At 40.5% G+C, this 22675-nt stretch overlaps 1 protein-coding gene across 2 annotated transcripts in view; it reads left to right on the top strand.

Annotated features, from left to right (window-relative positions):
- The window catches only part of LOC134614422 (probable ATP-dependent RNA helicase DDX60), a 118941-nt gene that overhangs the window by 71219 nt on the left and 25047 nt on the right, over positions 1-22675 (top strand). Inside the window, exons 27-29 of one of the 2 annotated variants that reach the window (XM_063458190.1) lie at positions 1271-1314; positions 5626-5753; positions 11215-11367. In XM_063458190.1, the coding sequence (XP_063314260.1) occupies positions 1271-1314; positions 5626-5753; positions 11215-11367 (325 nt within the window). Of the gene's footprint in view, positions 1-1270; positions 1315-5623; positions 5754-11214; positions 11368-22675 lie in introns of both variants that reach the window. The other variant, XM_063458189.1, reaches the window with a different exon arrangement.

Raw genomic sequence — 22675 nt, forward strand, 5'->3', positions numbered from 1 at the left:
CAGTCATCACTTCCTCCCATGCTGCCGAAAAGTAAGAGGGCGCGGTCGTGCTCTTAAAGTGCCACAGCACACGACCCTGCCCCTGCTGACAGAAGCCCACCCTGTGGCTTTTTTAGTGCATGGGCAAACCGGTGGTCCTCCTTAGTGTGTCGGTCCTCGGCTGCACTGGTGGGCCTATGAAGGGGAGAAATGGTTGAAGGCAATGGGGCCCACGGGGCAGCTGCTTCGGGCCAACCAGAAGTAACTGGGCCCGGGAAGCTGCCCCGTTTGCCTTTCATTAAAGACTGCCCTTAGCGACACAAAACCTTTTGTGACTATCGTTTGTTTTGACTTCTATATTGCATTTTCTGAGGTTTCATTAGTTTAAACTCTTCTTTGTCTTCCCAGTGAACAATAGATCTTGCAGAACATGTGGTCTTTGAGGATTTACGAACCAATGTGTTCATTGCAGACATCTACTCTAACTTTATTGTTAATATGAACTAACAGTACTATTATTTCAACATTTTGGAATATTGTGTTGTATAAAACCAAGACATACATAATAACAACAAAACTGTTTGGCACTGGCTTATAGTCAGTCTCTGGGTGGTAGCAATTTTTACATTAGGTAAGGTAATCCCTCCAGTGTGGACTGGGATAACCCCACACCTGTACAAAATGGAGGAAGCAGGGCCCATATGAGAGATGGGATCAAAGCCAGAGTGGGGGAACGGTCACCTTCTCCACTCCGAATACTTCCACAGACCTCAGGCAACCAGAGCGATGGTTCCATCCTGTGTTTTCAGTGAAATTCTTTAAAAAATTTGCAGGGTGCTCCCCAGGCTATTAGAGCAGTGGTGCCTGCGAGATTTGTAAATTTATAGCAAGATAAACAATAAAAAGCTAATGATTACTCAGGACCTCTATACTTGTCTGTCTGGCTCGCTTAGCTGTCAGGCCCCAACCACCTGAAGAATATGTATTTTGAGAGAAGGTACATTGAAAAAAGAACAGTACATAGGAATAGAGAATAATTTCAATGTAGACTTACAGGGTTATTTAGTAAAGTGTGAATTGTTCCAAATTCAAAGAGAATTTTATATTAATGTAAAAGCTAAAAAAATAAAAATTATTTGAATTTCACTTTAGATTATCTTTGAATTGCTGGCACTTCACACTTTAGTGAATATGTCTGTGTGAGCACACCGATTAAATGTTTAAGATGATGTAATTGTACTTTGAGTGACTGTTTTCTATAAATATATAACTGCATTCTCTTTTCATACAGGGATGGAAAGTCTGACGTGAACGAAGATCAGGGAAAAGCAAGGTAAAAGAGACTTTCTCTGTGCACATTAAAATGTGATTTTTAGTTTTACGCTATTTCATGCAGGAAAGAATAACATTATATAAGAGTGTTACTTGAGACATCATTTAAAGTAGTTAATTCGGCTACATTATTTTGCATTTTTTTGCAAGCTTTTATACCCCTTTTTTAAAGTGTTACTGAGGAGAGGAGAATTTACATGAACAAAACCGTAAACAAAACCGTAAAGCCAAAAACATTGATTGTACAAAAGGTACACGCATATAAAATTACACAGCAAACCATAAATGATATGCAATTGCGTATGAACACAAAATACATTTTTTTGTTAATAAATGCAGCAATAGCAGAAGTGTAACTAGAAATCACTGTGCCCCGGTGTGTAAAAATCGCCCTTCCCTCTCATGTGTCTCATTCCACCTCTAGCCCTTTCATGCATCTCCTTGCCTCCCCCACAGCCCCTCCATTTGTCTCATCCCCCCACTCCTCCATGTGTGTCATTTCTCCCCTCCTGCCGGTAACCTGGTAACCAAGGGCCCAAGGCCAGTGCAGCTCATTTCCCTGGTGGTAGTTATGCTACTGACCAATAGTCATGGGGCATAGAAACAAGTAGGGGTTGGGAAAATAGATAGCAATTGAAAATGCAAAGATCATAAGAATATATAATGAGAATCCAAATGAGGAAAAGTGATGGTGCAGGCTAAAGAAGCATAAGGAAATTAATATTGATCCCGCTAGCAAAGGGCTTATAACAAGAAAAAGTTGAGTTGCCAAAAACATTAGTGAGGTTTAAAAGGGACTGAGAGAAGAATAAATGCCAGCCAGCCAGCCAGAGATGGGGCTGTATGCTTATATAAAAAAACAGCAGTCACTGGCAGAAGGGTGATAAGAAAAGGCCTCCAGCCTATATTTTATTACTGAAATGGTAGGTAGCTAAACACATACAGCTTGAGGGGCTATTTTGTATTTGGCAATGCATCTTAAAGAAACATTCTTGGCACCATAACCACTACTGGCCGTCAGGCTAAGAGCAGTTCTGCATCGGTCAGGCTATAGTCGGCATTGATATCTGGTCAGCAGACGAAGACTGGATGTGGTGCAAGCTCCCAAAAGACCCAAGAAAGTTGTCAAAACATGCTTAGACAGTTTTACTACTTACTATGGTCTGGTACTAGTGTGCACATGGCCCCATAAACACATTGTAGAGTTTCTGGTGCTTGAAATGTTTATTTAAAGGACAACTGTCATCTTAAAGATATTTTTAAATATAATAATGTTTCTCTCAAGTTCTGAAAGAAAGTCGATTTTTTTTTAAATATTAGAAACAAATCATCCCTACCTTCAGCCATATACATGCACCTTTGATGGGACAGTGTTTGAAAGTCTACAGGTAGTCTCTGTGGTCTTCTAAACTTCATTCCCTGCACAAGAGCAGGAATAATATTTCAAACACTATCTGACCCAAGGTATTTGGATCTTGTCATATACCCAGGACATACTTGTAAATTAGAGAAATCTCAATGTATCCTTCCTGGTAAAATATTTTTTTTTTTTTTTTTTGTCATTCTTTGTTTTATTGAGGCAAGTTTTATAAAAGGTACAGAATGAAAAAGGGGAGACGTACGTTACTCATACAGAATAGGGATATGACAACAGTTTTAACATCTCCTGTGAGTAACAGCCTCATTTTATATTAATTGAGCATTCCAAAATATTAGTAACAAGCAGAACTTAATAATGATTAACGTGACTAAACAAAGGTAGAGTATGATGTTATTAAACGTGAGTAGCTCCCTAGCGAATATGCCACCTTAATAGGAGGATTCTCAGTATGCAAGCTAGGTATAACAAGTATCGCACGGTGCAAGTGGTTAGGCATGAGCTTATACAGATCGGTTGGTTAGCGCCATTTGCGTTATGGCACAAGCTGAGTCGGCGTTGCTATTGTGGGGGGTCACAATGTAGTCGACAGGTTTGTAAGATTATGTGAAAATTCGTATGCTGTGCCCCACACCAGAGACTCCCAACAAAATAAACCTGTTATCTACGTTATGGTGTAAGCTGGGTCAGTATCGCTATTGTGAGGAGTTCTGTGGGTTAGAAAACTTAAGTGAGTGTGCACGCTTTACACAGGTGGGTACAGGCCCTGTTTCGTGAAGCATGAGCCTAATGATTGGGGAAACATAATATGCAGATTGGGCATAGTGGTTAGTTTGCCATAGTGGGCAAGTTTTGCACGGAGAGTGTAGCTGCATTTATAGAGCAGAAGAAAAGTAAATAAAACAATAAATGCAACAGAAAGTCAAGGTACATTTTGCTCTCTTGCCGTGAATAGAGTCCTCTGCAGATATACATGTCCGCAATGTATGTAGTGTCAGCAAGTGTCCCAGCAAAGCCTTGGAGCAGGTGTTAGGCTCCGGCAGCCAGATTAGGATATTCACCTAACCAATTCCCGATCTCTGCGCCTGCAATCCGGTTGCAGGGGTCTGCTTGGTGGTATGGTTTCTGGTGTCTCCGTCTGCTCTCCGGCTGGTCTGTGCTGAGTGGTGGTCTTCCGTCTGGGTTCCCCTTCTTGATTCGTGTGGTGAGCGGTCATATGTTGCGTGTATCCGATGGTGTCGGCTTGATCTCGGTCGCTTGGTGTGGGTCATCTCAGAGTTCTGGGACTGGTGCCTGTCTCCTCTTCTCCCACTCAGGTGTGCAGGTAAGTGGGGCGTTGTGAGTTCCTTGCCGTGTAGGCGCTTTTTCTTGGTCACTGTGGGACTCTGACTTGTCCGGTCAGGAGCGCGATTCTTGGTGGGTTGCGGAGCTGAGTTGCTCCGAGAAGGCTCAGGGCCCTTGCGGGTCGCGGCCTTGCGTATACTCCCTTGAGGACGGGCCTGTGGCACCGTTAACAACTCCTCCAGCCGTCGCCAGAATCGTTGAAACGCTTTATCTATGCGTTGTTGCGTGTGGCTCGGTGGGTCCGGGTGGTCCGACTTCGGCCCATGCAGGTCCAGCCTCCACGAGGAGAGCTCTTCCGCCATCTTGGGCCTCACTGTCTGGGGTGTCGTGCGGATTGCCAGCTTGCCAGGTGAGTCTCTGGGGTGAGTATGGGGGGACCGGGATAACCCCCACCGGTCCAGGGGGGGGGGTTGCAGGGCATCAGACTTGCCATCGGTCACAGCCGGTGCAGCACCAGGGGATCGGCCGACTCCCCCAGGTACCTGGCTGCCGTTCCCGCTAGGCCGCATGTTCGGACGGTGGAGTTCCATATTGTTGGGGCTTAAATAAGGGCACCCACGGATGCCCACTCGCTGTGTCATCAGTCCACTATCTGCTCCTCTCTGAGTTTTGGTCGTTTCGAGCTGGATGCTTTTGGATTAAGTTCAGATGAGCAGGAGCTGTTAACAAACACGTCCAGCCATCTTGGCTGTCAGGCCCCGCCCCTGGTAAAATATTTTATAAATAAATAAATGTATTAAAAGTAAGGATGAGATTTTTCTCATTTCAGTATAGTATCATTTGGTTTGACAATGCATATATCTACATTAAATCAGTGTCTTCCAGGTAGGTTGTTAAAAGATCCTTAGTCATGATACCTTAGCTTTTGAGCTTCTTTACGTAAAGATCACTATATAGTCAGGAATACAAACATGTAGTGTTTTATTAACTACTTAGTCCCCGATCCCTCTTAAATCTCAGTAAAAAGGGGGATTTTACTCACCCTTTCTCCCATGTTGTGCCAGTTTTGCTGCAGCTGGCCCAGGCTGGCTCCACCTCCATTGCTGATGTCATCAGTCTTGATGATCTCAGCCAATATAATGCTTTCCCATAGGAAAGTATTGGGAGGGCTAGTGTGCATTTGTGGAAAAACTCTGCACTGTGCCTGTCAATCAATGCATCTCTTTGGGGAATGTTCAGTGCCTCCATGCAAAGCATGGAGGCACTAAATGTAGAGTAAGCTACTACCTAACTAGGAAGCACCTTTAGTGGCCGTCTGAGTTACTGCCACTAGGGGTGTTCCTAGGCAGTAATGTAAACACTGCCTTTTCTTTGAAAAGGCAGCATTTACCTTGTTCAGTCTCCAGGGACAGGCAGTAAACACCAGTACCACTACATCAACCTGTAACTCTTCTGGTGACTATAGTGTCCATGTAATCTACAGAGCTGTGATTGATTTACCAGTTTATTTGTACCTGACATTCATACTGTAAGCATTATTTTACATCTGCATTTCATCTGCATTTTAATAAATTCCTAATAAGTATCTAAGAAGTCCAATCGTGTTACTGAGTGTAAGGTATTTTAAAATCAATTCTCTCTTTGTGTCAGAATATCAGGCAAAGATTCTGCAATGTTGAGAAACAAAGAGCAATATGATATTTTACACCGAAGACTTGAGAGCATGAAAAAGATGCCACCTGAGTGCACTTACGCTGATGAGACAACTGTAGATGAAAAGGTGAGCCGATGTACAAAAATATTTAATATGCACAACATTTACGCTAACCTTTTTTTACTATGAATGGAGTAATGTAAAAACTCAAGAAGTTTTGGAAGACTTAAATCATATTAAAATAATATATAATATCAGATGAAACATGGGTAAAAATGTGTTACAACTCATTTGTCAATCTATTGAGTACTTATTGGAAGCAATGTTCGTTTTAGGGAGTGTTCATCATTCCGCCGTACATAGCCAATTTTATAGTGCAGCAAAAACCAAAGTGCTGACACAATAGGGTTTTTGTGAGAAGTAGCCTGACACTCACTTTCTGATACTGTAGCCCATGCACCTTAGTTCAACATGAAATTCTCTTCTGCGTAGCACCTTTGCAACGTATCGCTCATTTATGTTCTCTCACCTTCCTGTTGCCTTTGGGCCTGCATCACCATTTGGATCTGATGCCTCACATGAACAAAATGTTTTCACAGTGCTTTTGCTCCCTGGGTGTTTCAAAGTTTTTTGGGTTTTTTTCACATCTTTTTATGTAAACTCTAGAGAGTCTGAATCCTGAGGTCGCAGACATATGGTGATATGAGGAAGTAAGCAGGAATGGTGGTAGGTTGTAGGAGCCAAGAGGAGTACAACAACAATCCGAGATGATAGGTCAGGCAGATATGAGATTGACATTTTGTTATTGTTTCTAGTTTTAGACTGTTACCAATATACAGTTTTTAAAAGTGCTGTTTTTTGTTTTGTTTTTCTAACTGGTTAAATCATTATTTTGGGGAATGTGGTGTGCTCATTTACAGAGGATAAAAAAGCATTTTGCTTAGCTTGAGTAATTGATTGTAGTGTGAGACTTAGGCTTGGCTTGCTTCTCTATCTAGCTATATAGCTTAGCTAGTATTACCAGGGGCACTGGTAACAATTGTTTTTGTCATTGTGAGACTAGTTTACCAATATACAGTTGTTAAAAAAGTTTTTGTTAACTGGAAAAAGAATCCCATTTTAGTTTTTTGTTTTCCTGAGTGTGTTCAGTCCACTGTGCAAGAGTCTGAGCACTGGACATGTTTCATAATGTGATAACACAATAACATTACTATAATAAATTCAACAAACACCAACCCATTTTGCAACATAAACACAATTTTTGCTAGTTTACAATATGTATGTAATAAAACGCACACACAAAAGAGTAGTTACAGCTCTTTAAAAAAATATCTATATTTTTACAAACTACAACAGGAAAGAATCAGTTACAGAACTTAAAAATGGACAGTAGAACAATCCCACATAATGGTACTAAATTAGTAGAGCTATCAACTAAACAGTCTAATTTGGTATCCTAAGTAGGGAAGACCCACATAAAAGTACCAAATTAGGGGGGCTTTCTACTAAAAAACAATTTTCCAAAATGTTCAAACATATTTTGGTTGGTTACAAATTGACCACTAGCAAATTTTGAAATGACCAAAACCAAACCCAATTATTTCCCATCTTCACCTCTCTAATTTATACCCTAGACATATGAAGAATTTAACAACCAGGACTGATATGTGGATCTATTTGGAGCTTTTTTTTTACTATTTGCACTTAATGTATAAAAAATTATTAGAAGCAAAAGTGTGCATTTCATTCGTACTTTTTGTTGTGTTTAACAACCAGGACTGATACGTGCATCTGTTTTGAGGTTTTTTTTATTAGTTGCACTTGATGTATAAACATTATTAGAAGCAAAAGTGTGCATTTTGTTCATACTTTTTTTTTTTTTTTGTAGATTAAAAGAAAGCCATTGATGCTCTTTAAAAACAATATATAATATGTATGGGGACACATAAACAGAGCCACTTAAATTACGGTGGAACAAACTCATAGCACAATTTTTGTTCCAATTCTAGGAGGGATTTGTTCACATTAACCTAGGTACAAGTGACATATGACCGGATTTTTAAGCAAACTATCAGTGCTAGCACATTGTGCATTTGCACTAACCAGACACAAACATTTTCATTAAAAAAAAAAAAAAACTAAAAGGAAGATGTATTGTCACCAGCCTAAAGAGTGCAACATGTAATGTGTTTATCTTAAAATACCTACCCTAATCAGGAATATATAGCTGGAAAGAATAGGAAAATAGTGGAAGCTACTAGTGCAAAACCATATAATGTGGGACTGTCCAGGTAATAGATAATGGTTAAACTCACATGGAAATGAGACTCCCAACAGACTCAAATCCTATACACAGAAGTGTACTCTGGTGACACAATCCCATCTTCTAAAGCACAGAGAAATGGAAATACAGGCTGTTGCCAATCAGATATCTGAGCGGTATATATGTTTTCAAGACCACTCCAAGCATTTGAAGGTGCTCATGGAAAAAAAATATTTTTTGGGGTTCCTCAACCCCTCCTGTCATCATATCCTTTTCGATATCCTACTTGTTTTTTAGGAGTGAACCTTGGTCTGTGATGGTACAGATGGCCACTAACAGTCTTACAGCTTGTATGCAGCTTCCTTAACATCTATGAAATAATGCAGATCCCCACTTTCATGCCACTAATGAATGGTATATATAATAATAATAAAAATAAAAAAACACACCATGAAACCCCTGAAAGTATTGGGTCTGGTGCAGAAATCACCACTAATTAAAATCAGCCCATCATTCAGCTATAATCATAGTCGATTGTTATATTTCTCTTGTGACAGGTATTGCATGCACTAAATTGTAGTTAAAAGGATAGAGGCCACAAAGGTTTAATGACTGACAGTGCCAAGGTCTCCATTTAATATTTTTAGCAAAACTTTTAAAACATTATTTTCAAAATATTACAATATCAAAAATATATTATACACCGAAAATATATCAATATATGAAAACATATCAAAATACAAAAACATATCAAAATACTACAATATTAAAACATTTACCAAAATACAAAATAATTTAAAAGTTTATCAAAAATATGAAATCTTTTGAAAGGTTTAATATTAAACCAAAGTCAAATTGGGGCTCGCTGAAAACTCGGTCTGGACAGTTATTATTAGATTTATCCAATGGGGACCATCTGGGAGAGGAGTATGAGGTGGGACACTGGGAGTGAACTCTCGGTGTCTGGAGTAAGAGGTGGCTTTTTAAGTCACTGCATATAATCCTGGCTGCCATCTTTTTTTGGTGGGGATCTTTATCTCAGCAGAAGGAACACATGATCTGAGAGTAAGCACATGTGGGAGCTGATTTGGTTTACAAGCAGAAACTACTGACAATACACACCAGCTCTTCCTTGACAAATTCCTAAGGACGAAACCGGTAAGACTGTGGAGCCTTTTTGTGGGCTGATTTATTCCAGCTTGGACATCTTCCAGTTTGTAGGAGAAAGGATCTTCCTCCAAGGCAAGGGATCTGGAACCAAAAAAGAGAGGAGAGAAGACCACTAGACATACCGCTGGGGACACCTAGCCTAATATTGGAGATCTATTCGATCTATGTTCCTTTCTGGTGACTTTTAGTGGCTTAGTGTTTTGTGAGTGCAATATTATCTTTGTTGGTTACATAGGCTGAAAAGAGATATGTGTCCATCAAGTTCAGCCTTCCTTACATTAGTTTTTTTTGCTGTTGATTCAAAAGAAGGCAAAAATAATTGAAGCACTTCCAATTTTGCAACAAACTAGGAAACAATTACCTCTTGACTCCAGAATGGCAGTCAGATTTATCCTTGGATCAAGAAGCTATTACCCTACATTGAAAAATTATATCCTTGAATATTTTGTTTTTGCAAGTATGCATCTAGTTGCCATTTAAACATCTGTATGGACTCTGATAAAACCACTTCTTCAGACAAGAGAATTCCATATCCTTGTTGTTCTTATGGTAAAAAAAACATTTCCTTTGCCTTAGACTATATTATATTTGTATGTTTTTAAAGTGATTAAAGCTTGAGAATATTTACTTCTCACCCGAATCATTGTAATGCCTGTATAGGTTGTGAAAACCCATAATAGAGTATGTAAGCTGATTATATTATTTTATGGGTGGTTTTTTTTTACACATATATGATTCGAGTACACCACAGCATTTTTTCAATTTGTACTTCTTGGATTTTTTTCAACATAAAATGCTCTATAGGGAAGAGTTTAAATGAAAGATGTTGGAATTTTATGGTCAGCTAATGTTATGTTTCCTATGGATTTGGAGTGGAACTCAACTGCAGAAATATAGTTAGGAGAACCCTTAGGGTTTTTAGAATAGTAATTAGAATTTAGATGCAACAATTCCTCATTAAGGAGTTTTACAAGAAGGAAGATTGCAGAGAACAGTTCTTGTAATTTGAAGGAATACAATACGAAGATAATTTGATGATAACAGTTCATGAATCTTTACTGAACACAATATGAAGATAGTTTAAAGATAACAGTTCATGTAACCTTAATGAATACAGTATGAAGGTAGATTGATGAGAAGAGTTCATGTAGCTTAAGGAATACAATATGTAGATAGATTGATGAGATAAGTCCTGTAACCTTAAGGAACACTATATGTAGATAGTTTGATGAGAAGAGTTCCTGTAGCTTTAATGAAACAATATGAAGATAGATTGATGAGAAGAGCTCCTGTAGCTTTAAGGAATACAATATATAGATGGTTTAAATAGAGGATCTCCTGTAGCTTTAAGGAACACGTCATGCAGATAGTTTGATGAGAAGAGTTATTTTAGCTTTAAGGAATAGAATATGTAGATGGTTCGAAGAGAAGATCTCATGTAGCTTTAAGGAACACGACACGCAGATAGTTTGATGAGAAGAGTTCCTGTAGCTTTAAGGAATACAAGATATAGAGTGATTGATGAGAAGAGTTCCTGTAGCTTTAAGGAATACAATATGTATAGTGTTTGATGAGAAGAGTTCCTGTAGCTTTAAGCATTACAATATGTAGAGAGTTTGATGAGAGAGTTCCTGTAGCTTTAGGGAATACAATATGTAGAAAGTTTGATGAAAAGAGCTCATGTAGCTTTAAGGAATACAATATGTAGATAGCTTGTCCACTAATTGAACTAAGGAGGCACGGAAAATAATTAAGCAGTAAGTATTGAAGTGAAAGTGGGAGGATTAATCCAAATGTATAACTTGCCGTTACTTGGAAGGTTTTACAAAGCAGTAAGTATTCCAAAGGTAATCCAAGGTCAATAGAAGGAGGACGGAGATCCACGGTATGAACAGTCCAGGTTCGGTACATGTTCTGAAGTTTAGTGAGAGATTGTTTGCAGCTGGTCAGAAGTTCAGAAAGCTTCAAAATAACCAAGAACTTTGAATCTGGCGCGGTTCCTCTAAGTAGCGTGAGGAAGCCGCGTCAGAGAAGGGGGCGTGTCATTGGTCCGTGACAAAGACGTGTCGGAGAAGCCGATAGTTAAGTTCTGACAGCTAATAGCCAACAATGACCAAATCTTAATTTATGTTTAAATATTTTCTTATATTACAGACCTTCATAACCATCTGTGAAAAGGTTAGAAATGAGGGAAAAGGGAAAGTTTTGAAGTCTTTGGCAAAGATTGGTGTTGGGTATCATCATGGATCTATGAAGCCAAAAGAAAGATTTCTTGTTGAGATGCTATTCAGATTGGGATACGTAAGGGTGAGTAAAAATGCAGCAGTCACTATAAACTGGTCTAATCTTAATGCTAAACTTTTAAGTATGCTATTATGTTTGCCTTGTGAAATTTAACACATAACTAAATATGGAAATAATAGCACATCTAATATTTTTTTTCTCTTCAAATTTTTATAAGACCTCTTCTGTTTCAGACCACTTTACTTTGTCCACTCTGTTACATTTTTTGTGCTCCACTCTATCTTCCTGTCTTCATTGCTTTGTCCTTTAATCATTTACTCTCTCTGATCTCATGTGTACTTTATTCTTATTTTTTCCTGTTAATATAGGAACAATTCTCTAAAGTGAGAATTGTCACGATTTCAAAGTGAATTTAAAAGTTTTGATTAAAAAAAGCCAATCTAGAAAATGTTTTCCTAGTCAGCTATATTTCCAATTTGGCTACTTTGGCCTAAAAGGCAATGTGTGCACTTCTTTGTGTACCTTAGGTGTCACCGTTTAATGATTGATTCTGCCACTGTGTGCAAGTGATAACACACTCAATATGTAGAACAAACACCGCACACTTTAGGAACAGAGGTAAAACTTGCATTGTGGTGAACAAATAGCCAGCAGTCTGGAGACAATGACTGCAGAGAATGCAATAACACACAGACAAATCCTATAGGGACTCTAACCACAAAATAAAGTTCAGAATAGAACAAACAAAATACTCAAGGAGCTGGAGTGATCCAGACAGGCTGAGTATATACTGGATATAATACAATGATAAATATGTGCCGTGTAATAGAAAGAATCAAAAAATTATAAAGAAAAATGTGAAAATTAAGTGAAAACTTGCCTTAATGGCTCACCTCTATGAAAGTTAATAAACCCTATTACCTATACAACTCTGAAATAAACAACTGGCTGCTGACTTTATTGGGCAAAAAACAAAAGGTCAAGACCAGAGTTAAGAGTGCATAAGTAGGTAGATGTCAGGTAGCTGACATGGGTGTCTAGGGAATAGGTCACTAAGGAGAACCTAAATGGTTCCTGTATGCTGTATGGATGGTTAAAGGCTCTCGACCTGAACTAGTCTGTGTATAGGCAGTTGATACCACTGTAGATAAGAGAGTCATAGACCAACATGGCATACGGGGCAAAGTATAGCTACTGTCCTGTATATATTGGAAGAGTCTAGCAATTAGGAGGGACTGCGGTATACCCCCCAGAGCCTAGTGCCAGACAACTGTAACGTCAAACAAATAATGGTAACAGTATATACAAGATAGACCCCAATGCAGTCTGTGGGAATTCCCCTGCAGACTATTATGTAGTGACCAGGGTATAGGACACTAGGGAGAACCTAAATGGTTCCTGTATGTCGTATGACTGGTTAATGGCTCTTGACCTGTGATAGTCTATTTATAGATAGTAATAGAACTGTAGGTAAATGAGTCATAGACCAGTACGGCATATGGGGCAATATATAGCTATTTACCTGTGTATATTAAACGAATCTAGCATTTAGAAGGGAATACAGGGTATCCCCCAAAGTCTAGTGCCAGGTAAACTGTAACTCCAAACAAATAATGGTTACAGTGTATACACGGTAAACCCCGGTCCAGTCTGTGGGAATTAAATCTCTACAGACTGTTACGTAGTGACCAAAGAGAGAGGTGAAAAGACAGAGATTAGAGTGACTCCATGTGCAGAACCATACTTAGAATGTTGGTTGCCTGCACATGGTGATAGATAGTCCTAAGTGAAAATAAAGTGAACGAAAAAAGAGCCCATAGAGCCCGACGCGCGTTTCGGTGCTTGCTTAGATGCACCTTCGTCAGGGGCTAATAGGAGACTGTTCCTAGTCTCCTTTTTGTATGTAATCAAGTCCCAGTAACTCAAAGATTAACCAATCAGCAGGCCGATATCGGGCACCAAAATACCTCTTATGCATATGCTAATTACCTGGACTGAGCCAGCCAATCATATGCCCTGTACTCTGACGTTTTCCTGAGACCGTTTAGCAGAATATGTGCCGTAAGAACATCAGAGGCACTTTCCTGCTAGTTTTATCAGAGACTTGGGAGACTGTAGCAACTCGCTTTTTATGTGTGTTTGGTCAGGAGTGCCTTGTTCCAATGTTGCACGGCATTGCTTATGTACATTTAGCCGTGTTGATACTAAGTATCGGGTCCCACGTGGGCATATGTTAATAGGCTGATCTGAACCAGCCTATCATCTGCCTTAAATTCCGACGGGTTTCTAATCGGAATTTAACCGGCTACTTGCCGGAAGGGGATCGAAAAACTAGGTATGCTGATAAAGTAAGAATCAGAGGCTGAATCACCTCCGTGTAAGGCTTGGTTTCAACAGGACGAGTATATCTTATCGGGTATATTCCATTGGATGTTGCTTAGGTGCTGAAAAAATAAATAAATAATAATAACTAAATGAATAAATAAAATAAATTAATATAATCTCAGCTTGTTCCTGTGCAAAATTTCTTTTGTGTGGACCGATATCCTGTCATAAGTCAATTGTATAGTGCAAAACCAATTAAACAGACATAAAAGCTCAAAGAGCCAAGCTTTAGCGTTAGTCTTCACTAGTGTTTAAGATGTATATTTAACATCTTAATCATCCAGACGGGAGTGAGGGGACATAATTCCAGTCTACTCTGTTTCTGAGAGTGAAGTAATCTCCTGTCTCTTGGTTAGTTCATGATATTGCCTATTTTACACACGTTACTGTGTTTGGGCATATCTTGTGTTGCAGTCTCAGATAGAAGGCAGGGCAGATGGTCATATAAACTTGAGTTATGGTATTCCTGATAGACATAAGGAAAATAAATGAAATGAAAAAGATGAAAAAATGTGTTGTGTATTATTAATTTACAAATATTTACAATATATACACATTACCCTTGGGTAATAATAGTAAAGCGTGCTTAAGATATATATAGTTCATAGAGAGAGGATACAGATCATTGCATTTTAGACTTGGCGGTGGTACGAAAAAGATAGAAGGTATTCAAATGAAGGGGGTATATGAGAAGCCTTCATTAAGTCCATTTGGGGACAAGGTTTTCAATGTGAAGATCCAGTAGCTCTCCCTCTGGAGAAGTCTACTGTCTATGTCACCTTTCCTAGGGCCAAGTTTAATTCTTTCAATGCCGTTGAAACGTAAGCCATGTGCTGAGCCACCGTGTCTTAGTTTAAGGTGTCTAGAGATGACTGTATCTATTTGTCTGGAGGGGTTCACAGAGTTCACGTGTTCAAGGATCCGTTTCTTAAAGGGTCTGAAAGTCTTTCCTACATACTTTAGATCACAGCTGCATGTCAGAAGGTATATCAGACCTGACGTTTGGCAGTTGAAGAAGGTGTTGACCGTATGTGTCTGGGTATTGGTGGAGTTCAAAAAAGTTTTAGAATTTTTGCGAATAAACTTACATGCTTTACAGCGGCCACACTGAAAGGTACCCATAGCTGGGGTTTTAAGCCATGTATTTGCAGGTTTAGGTAGTGAAAGGTGGCTGGGTACTAGTAAGTAGGGATCGACCGATATTGAATTTTTAGAGCCGATACCGATACCGATATTCTGTGAACTTTCAGGCCGATAGCCGATATAATTTGCCGATATTCTGTACATTTACCATTTTGGAAAATAAAAACTATTTCTAAAGGTAAATGCACAAAATATACATGCCACATGTAGTGGATGCAGTGTGTTTAGACAGGGGAGCTGTGTGTGTTTGTGTAGTGTGTGTGTAGTGGATGCAGTGTGTGTTTGTGTAGTGTGTGTGTGTAGTGGATGCAGTGTGTGTTTGTGTAGTGTGCAGGGCCGGCCTTAGGGGTGTGCGAGCTGTGCGGCCGCACAGGGCGCCATGGAGCAGGGGGCGCCCTGCGGCCGCATAGCTCACACGGCAGGGACATTTTAGCCGCGAGGCAAACAAGGCATTTGCCTTGGGCGGCATTTTCCAGGGGGCGGCAAAAAAAGCCGCCCCCAAATGCCCAAGGCAAATGTCTTGTTAGCCTTGCGGCTAACAGACATGCTGCTGGGCGGTCGGGCGGCGCTGGTGGGCGGCTGGCGAGGGAGCACTTCCTCTGAGCTGTCCGCTCAGCTCCCTCGCGCGCCGCAGAGTGAGACTGGGAGCCGGAATATGACATCATATTTCGGCTCCCAGCCTCACTCTGAGGCGCGCGAGGGAGCTGAGCAGACAGCTCAGAGGAAGTGCTCCCTCGCCAGCCGCCCGCCCGTCAGCCAGTGCCGCTCACCCAGCAGCCACTGGACCACCAGGGAGGAAGAGACCCCCCCCCAGCATTCCCAAAGGTAAGGAGGCTGGGGGGGGGGGGGGGGTGGGTGGTGTGTGTTTAAATAAAATTTAAAAAATGTGTTAATGAGTGTGTGTGTCTGTTAGTGTGTGTCTGTTAGTGTCTGTTAGTGTGTGTGTCTGTTAGTGTGTGTCTGTGACTGTTAGTGTGTGTGTCTGTGACTGTTAGTGTGTGTGTCTGTTAGTGTGTCTGTTAGTGTGTGTCTGTGTCTGTTAGTGTGTGTCTGTTAGTGTGTCTGTTAGTGTGTGTCTGTGACTGTTAGTGTGTGTGTCTGTGACTGTTAGTGTGTGGCTGTGACTGTTAGTGTGTGTGTCTGTTAGTGTGTGTGTCTGTTAGTGTGTGTATGTTAGTGTGTTTGCCTGTGAGTGTGTGTGTCTGTTAGTGAGTGTGTGTGTGTGTGTCTGACTGTGTGTGTGTGGCTGTCTGCCTGTGTGTGTGTGACTATCTGCGTGTGCTTGTGTATGTGTGACTGTCTGCGTGTGCGTGCGTGTGTGTGTGTGTGTGGCTGTCTGCCAGTGTGTGTTTGACTGTTTGTCTGTGTGTGTGACTGTCTCTGTGTGTGTGTGTGTGTGTGACTGTGTGTGTGACTGTGTGTGTGGCTGTTTGCCTCTGTGTGTTTGGCTGTTTGCCTCTGTGTGTTTGTGTGTGGCTGTCTGTGTGTGACTGCCAGCCTGTGTGTGTGGCTGTCTGCCTGTGTGTGTGTTTGCGTGTGTGACTGCCTATGTGTTACTGTCTGGGCAGACTAGATGGGCCGAATGGTTCTTATCTGCCGTCACATTCTATGTCTGTGTTTGTGTGTGTGTTTGTGTGTGGCTGTCTGTGTATGACTGCCTGAGTGTGTTTGTGTGTGTGTGTATGGCTGTCTGCCTGTGTGTGTGTGTGACAGGGTGTGTGGGAAGGGGGAAGGAGTGGGGGAGGGGGGAGACGGGAAGGGGGGGGCGCTGTGAAGATTTTTCGCACAGGGCGCCCAAATGCCTAAGGCCGGCCCTGGTAGTGTGTGTGTAGTGGATGCAGTGTGTGTTTGTGTAGTGTGTGTAGTGGATGCAGTGTGTGTTTGTGTAGTGTGTGTGTGTTGTGGATGCAGTGTGTGTTGTGGATGCAGTGCGTGTTGTGGATGCATTGTGTGTTGTGTAGTGTGTGTGTGTTGTGGATGCATTGTGTGTTGTGTAGTGTGTGTGTGTTGTGGATGCAGTGTGTGTTGTGTAGTGTGTGTGTGTTGTGGATGCAGTGTGTGTTGTGTAGTGTGTGTGTGTTGTGGATGCAGTGTGTGTTTGTGTAGTGTGTGTGTGTTGTGCGTGTGTGTAGTGGATGCAGTGAGTATTTGTCTAGTGTGTGTAGTGGATGCAGTGTGTATTTGTCTAGTGTGTGTGTAATGGATGCAGTGTGTATTTGTCTAGTGTGTATATAATGAAAGCAGAGTGTTTGTGTAGTGTGTGGGTAGTGTGTGTAAAGTGAATGCTGTATATACTAAATGCAAAGTGTGTATGTTTGTGTAGTGTGTGTGTATTTGTGTAGTGTGTGTATAGTGAATGTAGTGTGTTTATATAATGCAGTGTGTTTGTGTAGTGTGCATTATATAAAAACACTACACAAACACACACTGAATTATATAAACACACTACATAAACACACTGAATATAATGCAGTGTTTATATAATGCAGTGTATTTGTATAGTGTGTTTATAAAATTCAGTATGTTTGTATAGTGTGTATATAATGCAGTGTTTGTGTATTTGTTTGTATAGTGTGTGTGTATAATGCAGTGTGTTTGTATAGTGTGTGTATATAATTCAGTGTGTTTGTATAGTGTGTGTATATAATGCAGTGTGTTTGTATAGTGTGTGTATATAATGCAGTGTGTTTGTATAGTGTGTTTATATAATTCAGTGTGTTTGTATAGTATTTGTTTGTATAGTGTGTGTATATAATGCAGTGTGTTTACTCACCTCCCAGCAGCTCCTCCAGCTTCCCAGTGTAAATCTTGCGGCCAGCGTGCTGCACGGAGTGTTGCCACGGTAACCCATGGCAACGCTCTGACGGTCGCGTGTCTCACGAGATTTACTCTGGGGAGCTGGAGGAGCTGCTGGGAGGTGAGTAAACGCTTGCTGCCGGCCCCCCCAGGACCGCCGGGCTTGTAATGAGCCTGGCAGTCTTAGGAGGTATTATCGGCAATATCGGTATCTCTATTGGCCGATACCGATATTGCCGAAAATACAGAATATCGGCCAATTATATCGGTAAAACCGATAATCGGTCGATCCCTACTAGTAAGACTTTCAGACCCTTTAAGAAACGGATCCTTGAACACGTGAACTCTGTGAACCCCTCCAGACAAATAGATACAGTCATCTCTAGACACCTTAAACTAAGACACGGTGGCTCAGCACATGGCTTACGTTTCAACGGCATTGAAAGAATTAAACTTGGCCCTAGGAAAGGTGACATAGACAGTAGACTTCTCCAGAGGGAGAGCTACTGGATCTTCACATTGAAAACCTTGTCCCCAAATGGACTTAATGAAGGCTTCTCATATACCCCCTTCATTTGAATACCTTCTATCTTTTTCGTACCACCGCCAAGTCTAAAATGCAATGATCTGTATCCTCTCTCTATGAACTATATATATCTTAAGCACGCTTTACTATTATTACCCAAGGGTAATGTGTATATATTGTAAATATTTGTAAATTAATAATACACAACACATTTTTTCATCTTTTTCATTTCATTTATTTTCCTTATGTCTATCAGGAATACCATAACTCAAGTTTATATGACCATCTGCCCTGCCTTCTATCTGAGACTGCAACACAAGATATGCCCAAACACAGTAACGTGTGTAAAATAGGCAATATCATGAACTAACCAAGAGACAGGAGATTACTTCACTCTCAGAAACAGAGTAGACTGGAATTATGTCCCCTCACTCCCGTCTGGATGATTAAGATGTTAAATATACATCTTAAACACTAGTGAAGACTAACGCTAAAGCTTGGCTCTTTGAGCTTTTATGTCTGTTTAATTGGTTTTGCACTATACAATTGACTTATGACAGGATATCGGTCCACACAAAAGAAATTTTGCACAGGAACAAGCTGAGATTATATTAATTTATTTTATTTATTCATTTAGTTATTATTATTTATTTTTTCAGCACCTAAGCAACATCCAATGGAATATACCCGATAAGATATACTCGTCCTGTTGAAACCAAGCCTTACACGGAGGTGATTCAGCCTCTGATTCTTACTTTATCAGCATACCTAGTTTTTCGATCCCCTTCCGGCAAGTAGCCGGTTAAATTCCGATTAGAAACCCGTCGGAATTTAAGGCAGATGATAGGCTGGTTCAGATCAGCCTATTAACATATGCCCACGTGGGACCCGATACTTAGTATCAACACGGCAAAAAGTACATAAGCAATGCTGTGCAACATTGGAACAAGGCACTCCTGACCAAACACACATAAAAAGCGAGTTGCTACAGTCTCCCAAGTCTCTGATAAAACTAGCAGGAAAGTGCCTCTGATGTTCTTACGGCACATATTCTGCTAAACGGTCTCAGGAAAACGTCAGAGTACAGGGCATATGATTGGCTGGCTCAGTCCAGGTAATTAGCATATGCATAAGAGGTATTTTGGCGCCCGATATCGGCCTGCTGATTGGTTAATCTTTGAGTTACTGGGACTTGATTACATACAAAAAGGAGACTAGGAACAGTCTCCTATTAGCCCCTGACGAAGGTGCATCTAAGCAAGCACCGAAACGCGCGTCGGGCTCTATGGGCTCTTTTTTCGTTCACTTTATTTTCACTTAGGACTATCTATCACCATGTGCAGGCAACCAACATTCTAAGTATGGTTCTGCACATGGAGTCACTCTAATCTCTGTCTTTTCACCTCTCTCTTTGGTCACTACGTAACAGTCTGTAGAGATGTAATTCCCACAGACTGGACCGGGGTTTACCGTGTATACACTGTAACCATTATTTGTTTGGAGTTACAGTTTACCTGGCACTAGACTTTGGGGGATACCCTGTATTCCCTTCTAAATGCTAGATTCGTTTAATATACACAGGTAAATAGCTATATATTGCCCCATATGCCGTACTGGTCTATGACTCATTTACCTACAGTTCTATTACTATCTATAAATAGACTATCACAGGTCAAGAGCCATTAACCAGTCATACGACATACAGGAACCATTTAGGTTCTCCCTAGTGTCCTATACCCTGGTCACTACATAATAGTCTGCAGGGGAATTCCCACAGACTGCATTGGGGTCTATCTTGTATATACTGTTACCATTATTTGTTTGACGTTACAGTTGTCTGGCACTAGGCTCTGGGGGGTATACCGCAGTCCCTCCTAATTGCTAGACTCTTCCAATATATACAGGACAGTAGCTATACTTTGCCCCGTATGCCATGTTGGTCTATGACTCTCTTATCTACAGTGGTATCAACTGCCTATACACAGACTAGTTCAGGTCGAGAGCCTTTAACCATCCATACAGCATACAGGAACCATTTAGGTTCTCCTTAGTGACCTATTCCCTAGACACCCATGTCAGCTACCTGACATCTACCTACTTATGCACTCTTAACTCTGGTCTTGACCTTTTGTTTTTTGCCCAATAAAGTCAGCAGCCAGTTGTTTATTTCAGAGTTGTATAGGTAATAGGGTTTATTAACTTTCATAGAGGTGAGCCATTAAGGCAAGTTTTCACTTAATTTTCACATTTTTCTTTATAATTTTTTGATTCTTTCTATTACACGGCACATATTTATCCTTGTATTATATCCAGTATATACTCAGCCTGTCTGGATCACTCCAGCTCCTTGAGTATTTTGTTTGTTCTTTAGTCAGTAGGGGTTATGCCCCAGGACACCACTGGAGTGTCCACTAAGGTGTTTTTCCACCAGTGAGACGGTTCCTATGTTCTGGACCCATCCTCACAGGTGGATTCTTTTTCTGTTACAAAGTTCAGAATAGCTTCCCTACTCCAATACAGAAGACTGTGCATAGCAAGTGTTTGCTGGGCATTTACAGCAGTACTGGTTATAGTTCACTGATAACCGTATTATTTGTATACATACTTAACTGATTGACTGACACAACAAATTCCATTAAATACAATGGTAATGCCTCTCTCTAATTATTTTTTGCCTTTCTGTTTCTTTTGACTCCATTCACAGTGCCCATGTCCGACCACTCTCTTGCTCCATCTATTTATGTTGTCATGTATCCCACAAGTCTGGTTTAGTTGGGATATCCATAGATCCATTTCTGGGCTCCTTGTGTTCTCATTTTTCATTGACATGTCGATAGCGCCCAGATTTAACTTTAGCCTTGATCTCTATATCTACCTCTCTGCCTCTCCTCCATTGTTAAATGATTACTTCACTGATTTGAAGTGGTCATGGTGTCTGAGGTCTGTATGTTCAGTTATGAAATGCTGCAATACTGAGTGTAACCCCTCTGTTGCGGGAGTTGTAACTCCATCTCTGTCAACGTCATTAGGGTGTCATTAGCCAGTCTGAAACAAGAGTTCTGGTTTGGCTAATGTCAATTCTGTGCATATTTGGCATCTGGCACCAGAACACATAGCATGCTTGTGCCAGACAGCCATGCCTGCCCATGTCTTTCCCTCAGCCTGAACGCCCTGATATACATCCCTATCCAGTAACTGTTACCTCATCCCTATGAGGTAACAGCTGCCAATGAGGATTGGGCTGCAGAGAGAACTTGGCCTGGAGGCTGGAACTGAGGTAATTTTTAGCTATATTCTAAAACTGGTATGGAAAAGGTTACTCTGACCAAAATCATAGTTTTCTTCAAACACAGTTTTTTGGTTGGAATAACCATTTAAAATACACCTTTTTCTTACCAATATGACTTGGTGCCAAATTGCCAACCCAGGTATGGATGAAAATGTAATTAAATCTACATTTTACTTCTAACACTGTGCCACATGTACAGATTGATTTTATACCTCTGTGAAGGTAAGCATATTATCGTGATGTGTGATTAACAGGATTACTTTACCTGGATCACTGTCTACTTCATGAAACACAGTCATTCCAAAACATTGTATTGTTGGTCCTTGAAATAGAAACTATTTATTGCTAGTTTTTTCCTCTAGTCAGTGGTACTCCCATGAATGTTTACCAACAGGCTTAGTGCCTTTACATAACCAGCCAATTGTCAAATCTTGCATTCAATCTCCTTCTTTTTAAAGGAAAACTCCAGTGACCAAATACAAAATAAATAAAAATCACAGTTTAGTAGAAATATCCCTAATGAAAACATGTATGCATTTAATTATGCATTTTTTATTTTTGGGGGGAGGATATCTGAAAGCAGCTTGGGAAACCTGCAGTTCTCTTGCCTTTGCAAACTCTCAACTTCCAACCCCGCCAAAACTTTCTTTGGCTGTCCAATCACAGACTTCCCAATGCATCTCAAAGAGAAGGTGTTCTGGTCAATTACTGCCTCTTGAGTTTAGTTCCACTGAGCTAACCTAACCAGGAAGTAACTGAACCTGTCATCTGCTTGAAAGTCAGGGAGTGTAACCAGGTTAATTTTTAAAAGTGTACATTTCTATTGAAATCTGCACTTTTTGTTGGCCTATTCTGAACCTCACCATACAACCAAAGTGCTTATTCACATGCTGGTCATTTCTGTCTGTCCACTTTGTATTGACCTTACATGTATTTAACCCCTTAAGGACACAACTTCTTGAATAAAAGGGAATCATGACGGAATATTTCCGTCATCTGTCCTTAGGGGGTTAATCTTTTACTTTTTGCTTTTTTTGTGATTTTTACGCTTTTCCTTTAGACTGCAAACTTGTTTAGCAGGGTCACACCCTATTTCCTGTTTGTTGTTGTTATCACCATTACTTGTATGTTTCATTTGTCTGTTCTATGACATTGCTTTCTAAATTTGATTTATTTTATGTAATAATAATACAACTAATAGTTTTGGTAAACACAGCGACGCAGAAGTTGTC

Source organism: Pelobates fuscus, chromosome 6 (assembly GCF_036172605.1).
Source record: "Pelobates fuscus isolate aPelFus1 chromosome 6, aPelFus1.pri, whole genome shotgun sequence".
NCBI lineage: Eukaryota > Metazoa > Chordata > Amphibia > Anura > Pelobatidae > Pelobates > Pelobates fuscus.